Below are 14,070 nucleotides of genomic sequence, written 5' to 3'. Positions count from 1 at the left end.
ATTTTATGGATGCAATAGATAACGATAAAAACTGTAGAATTCTTTGGAGGCATTTGAAGGATATGAATTCAACAACAAAACAGGAAATTGACATTTTAACACACGAAGGAAAAGTACTTATAAACAAAAATGATATTGATAACTGCTTAAATGATCATTTTAGCACAGTAGGTGAGAAGCTGATATCAAATCCTCACAAAAGTTTTAAATCTGAGAAAATTAACAACTATATCAAATCAAAAATAAATGATGATGCTAAATTCTCATTATATACCGTCACAAATGATGAGGTTCTACAAGCTCTAAAAAATCTAGACATAACTAAATCAACCGGAACTGATGGTGTTGGACCAAGAATTTTAAAATTATCAAGATCGATTGTAGCAAGCCCCCTTGCTCACATAATAAACCTTAGTTTATGTACAGGAATATTTCCTAATATATTAAAATTTGCTAAAGTTGCTCCCATATTTAAAGGAGGGGATAAAACAGATCCAAACAATTATCGACCCATTTCAATTTTACCCACTGTGTCCAAGTTATTTGAAAAAACTGTCTTTAAACAACTATATTTATTCTTAACCACACACAAATTATTAATACAACAGCAGTCTGGATTTAGAGAAAAACATTCTTGTCATACAGCACTCATTAAAATAATTGATAAATGGTTAGAGGAATTGGACTATGGAAATTTTACCGCTGTTCTTTTTTTAGATTTTAAGAAGGCATTTGATACAGTAAATCACAATATACTTTTATCTAAACTAAAATTATACAATTGTGATGAACACTCTGTAAAATGGTTTTCATCATACCTCTCTCAGAGAATGCAAAAAGTCAAGTTAGGAACCACCGAATCAGAATATAAAACTGTAACTTTTGGAGTTCCCCAAGGTTCTATACTTGGACCTTTATTGTTTCTTATTTATATCAATGACTTACCATTAACCTTAGAATATACAGAATCTGATCTATATGCTGATGATACAACTTTACATTTGTCATCTAAATCTATCGTAAATTTAAATATATGTTTGAATAAAGACTTAGACAATGTTATTAAATGGTGTAAAGAAAATGATATGATGATAAATAGCAAGAAATCAAAATGTATGCTTGTTGGATCAGACAGAAAACTACAAAGCTGCAATGAATGTTTATGTGTTTTATCACAAGATAATATCACTTTAGATAATGTTGAAGTTGAAAAACTTCTTGGAATTCATATTGATAAAAATCTATCATGGTCAAATCAAATTGATAAAATATGCGAAACTATTTCAACCAGAATATACCTGTTAAAAAGGTTGAAACGTTATTTACCGTTAAAAGGTCTTATTCTTTTTTACAATAGCTATATATTACCCATTATTGACTACTGTTGTACAGTATGGGGTCTTACCACAAACTGTAATCTGGAGAGGATACATTAGCTCCAAAAACGTGCTGCAAGATTAGTTTTATCTGTTTCTTTTGATTTTCCCTCAACATTAATGTTTAAAAAGCTTGCATGGATGACTATATTTACAAGAATACAATATTTTCAAGCTGTGTTAATGTTTAAATGTATGAATGGTCTAGCACCTGATTATCTATCTATTAAATTTACTGCTTGTACTGATCGTTATAATTATTGTCTCAGGTCGACAACATCAAGACTTCTTCATGTACCAAGACCTAATTCTGAATTTTTAAAAAGAACATTTAAATATTCTGGTCTTATTACTTGGAATAAATTACCAAATAATATTGTAGAAATAAATAATTTAGATACATTTAAGATCAAATGTTCAAACTATTTTCAAACTGTACAGAATGAAGATGCTTGATTCTAATGTATTTTTTCTTCTTCTATTGAATGCATATGTACTTATTCAATATTCAAGCTGCTATGTATAACAGTATTATGTTTTTTATTTTGTTTGTATTTTGTTTTTTTTTTTCTTGGTTTTTTTTTTGTTTTTTTCTTTTCTATTTGTATTAATAGTTTTTGAAGGCCTCATTGAAGATTAACATGTAATTGTTAAATGTGTTACCTTCGTTAAATAAAGAATTTTATTATTATTATTATTGATGAAGATATTAAAATTCTTATCGGCACTTGTCATACTTCTGTGATATGTCATGCGTGACCAATGTTTACTAACCAGAACCTCTGAAATTTAGTATCAAGCTTTACGGGTTCATACTTTACCTTGTGATGCGTTTTCACATCAATTACTTATCGATTTTCTGCTGATTGAATACTTAATTTATTATACAAAATGGATGTGTATAATATTTTCGTCGCATTTATACATCGGAAAATGACCTGAGGTCATCATATCTGCATAACAATATTATATAGTAATATAATAATTTTTTTTGGCTATTTCTCTTCAAGTAGTGAACAAACGTGTATTTAGTAAATGCAATGCATCCAATGTAGCCGTGTTCCTGGTAAATCGATACTGAAGTAACAAGACACAAAAACGTGTTGTATGTGTCATTATTTTCAATAGCTCTCGAGGAAACGAACCCCAACATTTAAAATTGTTACGGATGACGGCACAGCTCACTGGTTCATAATGAGCCATATGGGCGCATGCTCTGTTAATATTTCCTCTTCTTGAAAACTTATGAATATTATGACATCAAATTGAACCGAAATCCTTCTTTCAGGTTCTAACGTTTTGATGTTTCTTCAAATTGCGTCCTACTGGACAAGTAAATTGACATACATGAATTTCAATTTCTGTTGTTTAACACGTCTTATGAATGGTTAAACTCATACATGTAATCACAAAAACTTGATAGATGTGTTCAGCATTGGTAAGGTGCCGTTCGAGATTGCATAAAGTTCAAATGAGTAGGGCTAAACGCGACATTTAAACTCATCAAATTGTTAAATTTAGATTAAAAACGATGAAGTCAAGTATAAATCATATATTTTTTTCACGTATTGCTTATTAGAAGTTTACTTAATAAACTCATCATAGATACCGTGTAATATCGTCTTGATAAAAAGTAAATTCTGGCTTTAAGAGATTTAACACAAAGTGGATAATGGTTTTCTGAAATCATCACACTGGGCATTATTACCCATATCTATCCAGGTGGCGATCTATGTTGAATTAGTATCAAGAGATTTTAGGCAAAGAAGATCATTTTAGATTTTAGTTTAAACATATTTCTTCTACATTTAACATATTTAACAATACAATATATAAGAGCATACATACATTACATATTATTTCAACATTTGTATCAATTGGACAGAAAAATCAAGTGACACAAAAGAAGCAGCAAATAATAAAAAGAAAACAAAAAGAAATAGAATACAGAAAAACAACAAGAAAATCAATTAATAAAATATATGAAAAAAAATAAAAAAATCCAAATAACAAAAAACTACTGAACGTAGTGTGTATGTTCATGTTTTACTATCTAAACAATAAGTAATCTATTTGACCCTTCAATAAACTCAAACATATGTTTAACGATATGTTCATTCTGATACTGAGTAAGTAGACATTTATCCGAGGTAAATAGTTCTTTATTTAATGGACAGTAATTTGGGAGCTAGCTAAGATTTTCTGAAAGCTTACTTCGTCTGTTTCCTTAATATAATATACATTTAAAAAAAAGAAATGATGCCATACACACCGCAGCAGCAAGATGGATCAGAAATAATATTAACTCTATAAAGATCATAATTTAAGAAGGAAGTAAAACATCGAAGTTGGTTAAGAATAATATTGAGTTTGCGACTTCCAAACTCATATGGTTTTGGCATGTATGTATTACTATTGTTTTTTAAGTTTTTTTAGTTTCGTTTTTAATTTTCCTATTGTATCTGCTTCACTGGTTAAATTATCAAAATTCATTAGTTAATGCAAGTCTGCAGAATGGAAGTGTTATTTCGTTACCATTATCTTCAAAAATGTTTTTTTACCGTCGTAATGTCGACTGCTTATATAATGACTTTATCGTCGGGTGTTTGTAAATGATTCTAATGACCGATCACATCGCCGTTATTATTTTCAATTTACAATAACTTGTATGCACCTCTTTACTGTTTCTTTTTCTAGCAGAAACTGTAAACACACGTTCCATTTCCGCGATAATATTCCTCTGTTCGACATTTTCCCTTCGAGGGACAACTTGCGATTGCGCATTGGGAACTGCAGAGTTAAGGTCAACATAGGTCATATGAATAAGGGTTGGCTTAACATCGAATTTTTGTCTATAGACAACAATGAAATTCAGGTGTAAAACGTTAAAAAGCTTCTAAATGCTAATTGGAAAGTAAACAGTGATGGTTTGATTCATTCTAAATAAACCTTTTGTACAAAATCCGGCATATAGATTAAAAAAATAATTTTAATGAAAATCGTAGCTACTATCGTTTAACAATGATGATAAGCTACCGTAATGAACAAGGAAAAGACAGGCGTTTTTGATAAAAATACATATCCAGTTATTTGAATATTATTAAAAATGTGGTGAAATTACCAAACAGTAGTTTAGAAAAAATCCTAAATAAGTTTACTGAAATAACAAAACAAATAATCATCTCATTATAATTGGCTCACAGAATATACAAATTCAAAAACGGCATAGCCAAACCAATGGTTACATTTACTAAATAATTAAAAAACAAAGCGAAGAAATATCTGTTTTACATTTACAGAAAATTGGAAATAGTATGTTATAACAAAAAAAAAATGTGTAACAAAATATAAAAATTGGAAATAGTATGTTATAACAAAAAAAAAATGTGTAACAAAATATAAAAATATAAAAGAATATACAAATTCAAAAACGGCATAGCCAAACCAATGGTTACATTTACTAAATAATTAAAAAACAAAGCGAAGAAATATTTGTTTTACATTTACAGAAAATTGGAAATAGTATGTTATAACAAAAAAAAAATGTGTAACAAAATATAAAAACAAAAGACATATATGATATACCAGTTAACGATATAACCCTATACAGTTATTACATAAAATAACTGACACTTGTTATTGTGGAAAAATAAGAGTTATCTCTTTGTACAATTCGATTTTGGGTACTGATACAACATGTACAATTTAACATAGAAACTACAAAAAGTTTTGCAGAGGGAAGATATAGAATTATAAAAATACAACACTATACAAAACTTATATTTTTATACTGAAAATTAATAATTTTAAGGTGCAAATTGCATCTTTGTAAATGACCATGTAAACATATAAATAGAAAACAGGACAATAGATGCTTCTCCTTTATGCAATAAATTAAAGGTTCATGAAAAGTATGAACACTTTTTATCACATGCAATAATTCGAAACTTTTTTGAAAGTTATAAATTATTTTTTGATAAAATAAAACTAGAATATCGGATAACATATATTTTCAACAATATCAAAACATATCTATATATAAAGACAAAGGGAATTTAATATCTAAGCTTCAAATCGTCAAACATCTGCAATTTAACTAAAACAATATATAGTAACACAAAAGATAAACATGTCACCTTTTAAAAGATTCTGTTCGCATATTTTTTTATAAAATCTCAGTTGATAAATCACCCAGTTGATTCATATTTTTAATTGATATACAAAATGTTGCACCTCCCTCTGGTGAAGTTGTCCTTTGACAAGTGTTTTGGTGTTTTGTGTAGAACATTTCGTGATTTTTGTGTATGTTCAAATTTGGATGTTTCGCTTTTAGTTTGTTTTTGTCTCTTGAGTAAGTTATTAGCGGTACTACAACATAAAGTGTGCATAGCAACTGTATAATATGTTTTTGAACCTCTCTAAGTAAAGATAATCTTTGATAAATTTCGCTGTTTTAGGTCCGTATTTATTTATCATTTCCCTCTTATCTTTGGTTGTGTTAATGGAAAGCTTTAAGCATTCCTTTGAATATTTAGCTAATAATGTCAATCGAACGCCGGAGAACAGTTGGTGTATTTTTGATTGTAATTTATGCAGTGTAATACTAAAGGTAAAGACTCCCCCCTTTTTTTGACTTAACATCAGCAACATTAAAAAAAGTATTTCAATGTATTTAGAATCACATTATCCCTTTGTGTTTCTTTTGGATCTTAACAACACTATTTTGTAATATGAAAATGTATTATAAATACTCAAGGTTGTTAAAGACTACCGTTTTGATAGTTGATGATAAAATTTAAATTATTCCGTTCTTTAAACAAGAATTACATGTATATTCCTTTCTTTTTATAGAAAGCAAAGCTTAGTATTACCTTTCATATATTAACTTTTTCGTTCATTCTGTTTTTTACTTACTTTATCAACATCTTATGTTATGATTAACTTCATTAGGTTTATTAGTCTGATGATCTGAGAAAAACAAACATAGGACATATATTTTTACTTGCTTAGGGTTAAGGAAAAAATTATTACTTTATAACGCGAGCGTATTTATCCCTTCAAATACTTTTCATATGAAGATAAATCACATGTTTGTAAAATAATTTGTGAAAGTGTTTGAGAGTAAAAAGTCCCGATTCCAGACAATAATAGGTATATAACAATAATGAGCTATGTAATAAAGATAAACAAAAATAATTGTATATTTTGTTATAGTGCAACATGCTTAAAAACATATACATTTCATTATAACAATAAATGATCTAGCCATAACTCAGATAAGTTAACTACTGTTAAAAAAATGTCACCACAAAATTATGTAACAACTATTCAAATACATCTCTTTCTTCTCTGATAAAAATGAAAAGTGCATATGTTGATGAGGACTGGATTTCTTACATTTGATAAGATAAATGAACTGACTGTCCATAATCTAAGGTATCATTTTTTTCAAAATTAGTTGTTGGTAAATAATAATTGGTATACATAATGTCATCGTGCATGATGCATCTTATCAGAACATGTATTTTGTTATCTATGGCACAGTTTGAACAATAACTGCATCGCCTTTCTTTAGCTTGAACTTGTGATCATTAGTACCAATGTGCCTTAGTGTCTAATGGGAACAACTCATAAAGGACAGACACCGACTCGTCGGATTGATCTAAATAACTGCAGGTTCACTCTTTGTTTTTCTATATCTGATTTGTAAAATGTTTACATACGAAGTTTATTAAAATCAAAATCCAAAACGTTCAAACGCTCCTATATTGTTCTCCTTGCTGTTATTGTCATATAAGAAGAATCTAAATTAAATATATCATATTAAAACATTGAAAAAAAACCTATACAAACATTTAGAGAGTACCGTCCGTGTGTCCTATTCTTAATTGTAGGATTTTTTCAAATAAGAGATTCTAAATATTTAATATACCTCACGCCTCACTCTTAATTGTATTTGATTTGTTTATGATTACGTTTTTACTAAGCTTATTTTCTGTAAGATTTGTCGTTGCTCAAAATTGTTTATTATTTTTTGTGTATACGTGAACGTCATATTCAGGCTAAAGTTATCTCTAGATCTTGAATAACAGCTATTACGTAGTAATTACACAGTTCATTCATTACTTTAAATTAGAATTAAACTAAAATAATTAACCAACATTAAAACTTTTTACACAAAATATCAGAAACTATTACTTGAAATGTTACGCTAAATTTTATTTCAATTTTCAATCTAAGTGATATTTACTTCTATCACAAAATCAGTTTACACTGAATACTTTAACAATTGTAATGCGTTTCATAAATCGCACAGAACTCGAATTCAAACTCAAGGTCTATGTGACCTCAATGAACCCTTATTCGACTACAAAGAAAATTTAAGTTTTGAATTTCTATAACGTTTTTGACTGAGAATTTGTGAATTTTTAGGTTTCAGAAACAGTGTTTTAGTTTTGAATATCTTGTTTTGGATTTTTATTTTTCCAAAAACAAAAAACCAACAAGATAAATAAAAATTACTCTAAAAAAATGTCGGGCGTTTGAAGTGCCTTTTCTAGATTTATGTTTTTGAGGAATGCTCAAACCATACATTTAAAACAGCGATACCTAGACACGTCAGGAGCTTCCTGACCAAAACCACCGAAAGAAAATACCTTTTTACATTTCGTGCGTCTAAGGCGCTTTTTTGGATTTACCTTTATAAGACTCGTTCAAACCGAAAACAAAGAAAACCAAGAATGATAAATGCTCAAACACTTCTGGAGCTATATAACTAGAGGAGACCGAAAAAGAATAGTCAAATACATCTAAATTCAACCTTGGTAAAGGAAGTTGGAACCTTATTGTCGATCATTTTCTAAATTTATCAACGGAGATATCAATAAAGCAGTGTTATAAATCATATCAGCTCCGAATCACTGACTACCCAGCTAATGATACTTTCGTAAATCTACATTGAAAAACGTTGTACGGACTTTTGACGATGTAAACAGTTAAAATTGGAAAAAAGATACCTTATACTGATATCAGATTATTACAATAAATATTTTTCAGTTACCGTCTCCATGATTACACTTCAAAACAATATGATGTTAAGAAATACTGATATAATTGTCATTGTCTGTTAATATCATCTGTCCTTATTACAAAGGAATAATATCCGTTCATTCGTCTAGCTTATTTTTTTTGCTCTGTTTTTTAATTGTTATCCTGTCGTTGGATCTAAGAGATTATTGCCAGAGTCAGTTGGATGACCACGTTCTGGAAAAGATAAGTGTTAATGTAACTATAAATTCGTGTTTCCAATTGATGTTAAAACGAATCGGTGCAACAAATGAACTTGCTTTTTATCGAACGACTTTCATCTTATGGTACATTCAGTTTACGTTTTGCCATGGTATTGTCAGTTTGTCTTCTACTTATGATTTTATAATGTGCCCTTGCTTTTTCCATACTCTTATTTGTAAAATAAGAATAATGTCAATATGATGTTAAGGTCCTGGCGCTTGCTTTATGATAGTCAAGCGAATCGAAGTTAATATTCCTGTTTGATATTTCTAAATAAGAAATAATGATTGTTTACTTTAAAGGTCGAACTTTCACAACACAAAAATGTCTGAAATCTTCTACATACTGCATGAAATAAAACGGAATAAGTCTTATTTCTAATCAATGTCCATTATTTTATGTCTGTTGTATGTTGACTGTTTTTATATTAGAACCCGCCAATTCAAAACATATTCGGAGGATTTCCCGCGTGTTGAGATCCGAATTAACATTGCAGAATTCTAAACCATTAATTATTATAGTTGCACCTATCATTTTAAAAGCGATATTTGACATTGTAAACGATATAAAGTATGTTTGTTTCATTGATGGTCATCTTATGAATCGTTTAAATGGCCAACTACGTAGGATGGAGACGACTCTTATTCTAATTTATTAAATGTGCGTACGCAAAAAAATCTTAACTGCAATTGTTTAAAATAAAATGAAAATAAATAATTGAGATATGATTTGAGTTAAGGCAGATTCATTATATTTCGCCATTTTTGATTGTACAATAGCAGTACACAATCGGTCTAGTGCTTTGCCGAAATCTGCAAATTTTGAGACAGATTAGAGATTTATTGCATTATCAAAAATGTTTGAACAAACACCCAATATTTTATTTTTTAGAATCATATTTTTTAACTTGGTCATTTAAGGGGAGATATCTCTTACAGTAAAATTTTTATACTGGAATGATAGTGAATTATTCATTTTTTACTTGTAGAAAGATAACAAGTTTGGTGACATCATTTTTTCTTTTTATGTTTTTAATGCATATTCACTGTGTCGAAACTACCCCGGCAAAAAATATTTAGACTCAATGGTATCTTATATCCGGTACGGTGACGGACCATCAATAGACAGAAGAAATGTAGGATTTCTGTTTACTTTTTTGTTATTTTTATGATATTGAGGAATATAAATACATCTATAACTGTTTTCGATTGTGAGATGTTATATGTTCTACAACCGTTCTAGATTAACGGAGACATAAGTAAAAAGGCACGTCAAAATGATGAAATGAGTGAACCTTACTTCGAATTTGTTTAATTTCTCGTAAAACTGTGCACGTTGTACGGAAAGAAAGGTACGGAAAGAAAGGTATTAACATGGAGATTGCAAGACTAGTCACGTTGAGCACCAATGTTTGTGCTTCTGTGCATTAAACGAAGGAAATAGGTCAACAGCTATGCGTGCTCAAGTGTGAAACTCGCGTTAGGTATAAGATACAAAACAAAGATAAAAAAGAAACAAGCTGGTTGTTACCACCACGTTTCTTTTGTTACTTTTGTTTTGTATCTGATTTGTTCGAAGTTTTTAATTAGAAAGTAATACATTTTACATTTAATGGACGTTTGGATAAATAAAACGATTGAACACCAAAAAATATCCATACCAGTTGTATGTACTACGATGTGTGGAGATATCTATTGTCTATAAAAAATAGGAATTTTGTGTGAACACTGGCGCTTCTCAATTCTATAAGCTGTGTGCGAGTGAAATTATTTCTTTTTTTATACATATATCATATATATTTCATTCCGTACAATGTGCACAATTTAACGAGAATTTAATCAAATTCGATACAAGGTTCACTCAATTCATCATTTTGACGTGCCTTTTTGCTTATTTCTCCGTTAATCTAGAACGGTTGTAGAACATATTATATCTCACAATCGAAAATAGTTATATTTGTATTTATAATCTTCAATATCATAAAAATAATAAATATATAAATAGAAATCCTACATTTCTTCTGTCTGTTGTAATGCTGTAGACTATTTGCCTGATATCGTCCATTAAAGGACAACTTTAAATTATATACTGGTAGACTAGTTAATTCCGTTTTTTTTTACTTCGTTATTTTTCGTGTTAATAAGGCCCAGTTAATAGTTTCATTAACTCAGTATTGTCAACATTGCTTATATGAAAACTTACCCCTTTTATACCTGTACCTGATCAGATAAATAAGCCCAACTACTGAAGCGAAGGCAACTATTGTAATCAACGGGATCAGATATTTGTCGTTATTATCCATTTTGTCTGAAACAATAATTTATGTGTTGAGTATTTCAAAATATATTATTTATCCATAAAATCAAAAATTACGAAGTTGAGCAACAATAGGGTGTTAAATGTTTAAAATGTTACAGTATTTGTATCACTTTAAATTTGGTTTAGGAAACCAATATTTGTCTAAACTGTACACATTTCTTTCTAAAAAGTGCTAAAATGGCAATAGAAACACCTCTATACAAGCAGACCCAAATATAATGAAAGTTCCAACTATGTACTGGCTTCGAAAGCTGCACAAAACTCCTTACAAATATAGATTTATTTCGTCTTCAAGTCATTGTTCCACTACTAAACTATCTATTTACTTACTAGTACACTTGGTACAATCAAAAACCTGGTAATAAATTCTTCAAATAAGGCCTTTGAAAATAGTGGAATTAATTACTTTTGGAGTGTCAAAAATTCGTTGGAATTACTTGATAAATTACATGCTTATATTGCTTATATTGGTGATTTCGAATCCGTTCAAAGTTTTGATTTTTCTACCCTATATACCACTTTGCCTCATAATCTTATTATGAAAAAAATCACACACCTAATTAAATGGGCATTTAAAAAGTCGGAATGCGAATATATATGTTCAAACTCTTTTAGGTCTTTTTTTAGTATCAACAAACAAAAGAACTATGTCAATTGGACCTGCTTTGATACTATAACTGCCCTTGAATTTTTACTAGACAACATTTTTGTTCGCTATGGAGATTCCGTATTTCGTCAGGTTATCGGAATTCCTATGGGGACTAACTGTTCATCACTTATTACGGACCTGTTTCTGTATTGTTATGAGTTACAATTTATGACTAAAATCAGCAAAGACCCATCGAAACAACATCTGATTCAAAAATTTAATAACACTTTTAGATATTTAGATGATATATTGGCTCTCAATAATGACGACTTCAGTATGTACACTAAAGAGATTTATTCTGCCGGACTGACTTTAAATAAAGCTAATACTAACAATGAACACTGCCCTTTCCTGGATCTTGATATCTATATCTTTAACGGGAAGCTTAATACCAAAATTTATGATGAAAGAGATGATTTTTTATTTCCTATTGTTAATTATCCATTTTTAGATGGTGACGTTCCCTTGTCACCATCTTATGGTGTTTATATATCTCAACTTGTTCGATTCGCTCGTGTATGTAACAACGTATTTCATTTCAACGAAAGAAATCTCTGTATTACTGAACAATTATTATACCAGGGTTTTCGATATCACAAACTAGTCAAAATATTTACTAAATTTTATCGTCGGTACAAGGACATCATTCGTAAATATAAATCAACATGCAGACATCTTATACGTTCAGGTATTTCACATCCAATATTTTATGGTAATATTCTTTACAAAGTACAAAAATGTCGGCATACACCTCAAAAGCTAACCAAACCTTTAAATAGACTTATTCGGAAAGGATATAGTTACGATACTGTTGTAAGATCATTAGGGACTACATATTTTGGTATCAATATTGATTCACTAATAGGGTCTTTGCATCGGAAATAAACACATTTGTTCTAAAACCAGTTGTTGGCATGATACGGGTTATGTTCTTCTCATATATTATATAATGGTATGATACTAAACCCCTAACGGGAGGGATTGTACTTGATTTTCATATGATGAAGACATAATCTTTCAATCAGTTTAATTGAGGTCCGGAGCTGGCATGTCAGTAACTGCAAGTAGTCCTTTGTTAATTTATGTATCATTGTCATTTTGCTTTGTTTCTTTTGTTACCTATTCTGACATCGGACTCGGACTTCTTTTAAACTGAGTTTTACTGTGCGTATTGCTATGTGTTTCTTTATTCTACATTGGCTAGAGGTATACGGGGAGGGTTGAGATCTCACATGTTCAACCCCGAGTAGTTTTGCGCCTGTCCCAAGTCAGGAGCCTCTGGCCTTTGTTAGTCTTGTATGTTTTTTAATTTTAGTTCATTTATATGTTTTGGAGTTTAGTGTGACGTCCATTTTCACTGAACTAGTACACAATTTTATGTAAGGGCGGCCAGCTGAGGACCACCTCCGGGTTCGGGATTTTCTTGCTGAGTTGAAGACCCATTTGTGGCCTTCGGCTGTTGTCTGCTCTTTGGTCGGGTTGTTGTCTCTTTGACATATTCCCCATTTCCATTCTCAATTTTAATATCTGATTTTTGAAACATATGCAGGGTAGTCACCTATGTTTTTATTCCATACCTTTGCAGAAGTCAATACTCTGACGAATAAGAGTATAATTCCGTTTTCCAACGTTGCAAGTGAAAAGAATTTCTCCTTTGCATATATAACTATGCATGTCCAAAGTATAAATGATCCGAACATTATACAATTGGAAGTAATCTTCTCTGAAGGAATGCTTAGTTGGAAGTTTGAAGATATTAACCGGTATGACATTTCTCTGAAAAAGACTTGCACTGTTTATTCAACAACTGGTGCATAATTGTCACAATGTGGTCAAATGCATACATTTTTAATCATAGGCTTATCATACCTTCACAAATCTCATTTAACGAATAGCTTACCTCTTAACGTTGCGATATGTTATTTACGTTTCATGATACATTTTCGTATGATATATGAATGCAACGCTAAATTTTCTATGTTTTTATAAAAGTAATTTGTTGAATCAAAACTATTAATCATGATTAAATCACATTAGATATTTCATATGAAAATGACTTTAGCCGGCGGATCAGTTTTTGCACAACAAAATGCTTAGGATCACTACCTTAAATTATTACACGCGTCATTTTATAGTTAAGAAAGGCATCCAAATTCAGTTTCATTATAATAAAAAAATGTGTTTATTCGAACGACTTAAAATGAAAATAAATATTTCTGCCATGCAGCATTATAAATAATCATACCTCGTATGTTAAAAAACATTTTGGAAATGGATAAACGTTCAGCTGAATGTCAATCTGATATTTTCCAGCTCTTTTCATAGTGGTAATATTATGTATATCTGGAGGATCTGCAATATGTAAGATATAATTAAAAAAACGGATAACATATTTTATTTTTATTGCTTTCTAGAGGACATTTCTGTTTGTAAACT

At 29.9% G+C, this 14,070-nt stretch overlaps 1 protein-coding gene across 1 annotated transcript in view; it reads right to left on the bottom strand.

Moving 5' to 3' along the window:
* Positions 1-3,144: 3,144 nt before the first annotated feature.
* LOC127703793 (uncharacterized) overlaps positions 3,145-14,070 on the bottom strand; it is a 69,147-nt gene continuing 58,221 nt past the window's right edge. Inside the window, exons 4-7 of the mRNA XM_052207874.1 lie at positions 13,880-13,986; positions 13,212-13,410; positions 10,869-10,973; positions 3,145-8,639 (exon numbers count right to left, since the gene is read on the bottom strand). Of these exons, the coding sequence (XP_052063834.1) occupies positions 8,584-8,639; positions 10,869-10,973; positions 13,212-13,410; positions 13,880-13,986 (467 nt within the window). The 3' untranslated portion in view covers positions 3,145-8,583. The remainder of the gene's footprint in view (positions 8,640-10,868; positions 10,974-13,211; positions 13,411-13,879; positions 13,987-14,070) is intronic.

The sequence above is a fragment of the Mytilus californianus genome, unplaced genomic scaffold (genome assembly GCF_021869535.1).
Source record: "Mytilus californianus isolate M0D057914Y unplaced genomic scaffold, xbMytCali1.0.p SCAF_51, whole genome shotgun sequence".
NCBI classification, from domain to species: domain Eukaryota; kingdom Metazoa; phylum Mollusca; class Bivalvia; order Mytilida; family Mytilidae; genus Mytilus; species Mytilus californianus.
This window is presented reverse-complemented; position numbering and strand designations above follow the sequence as displayed.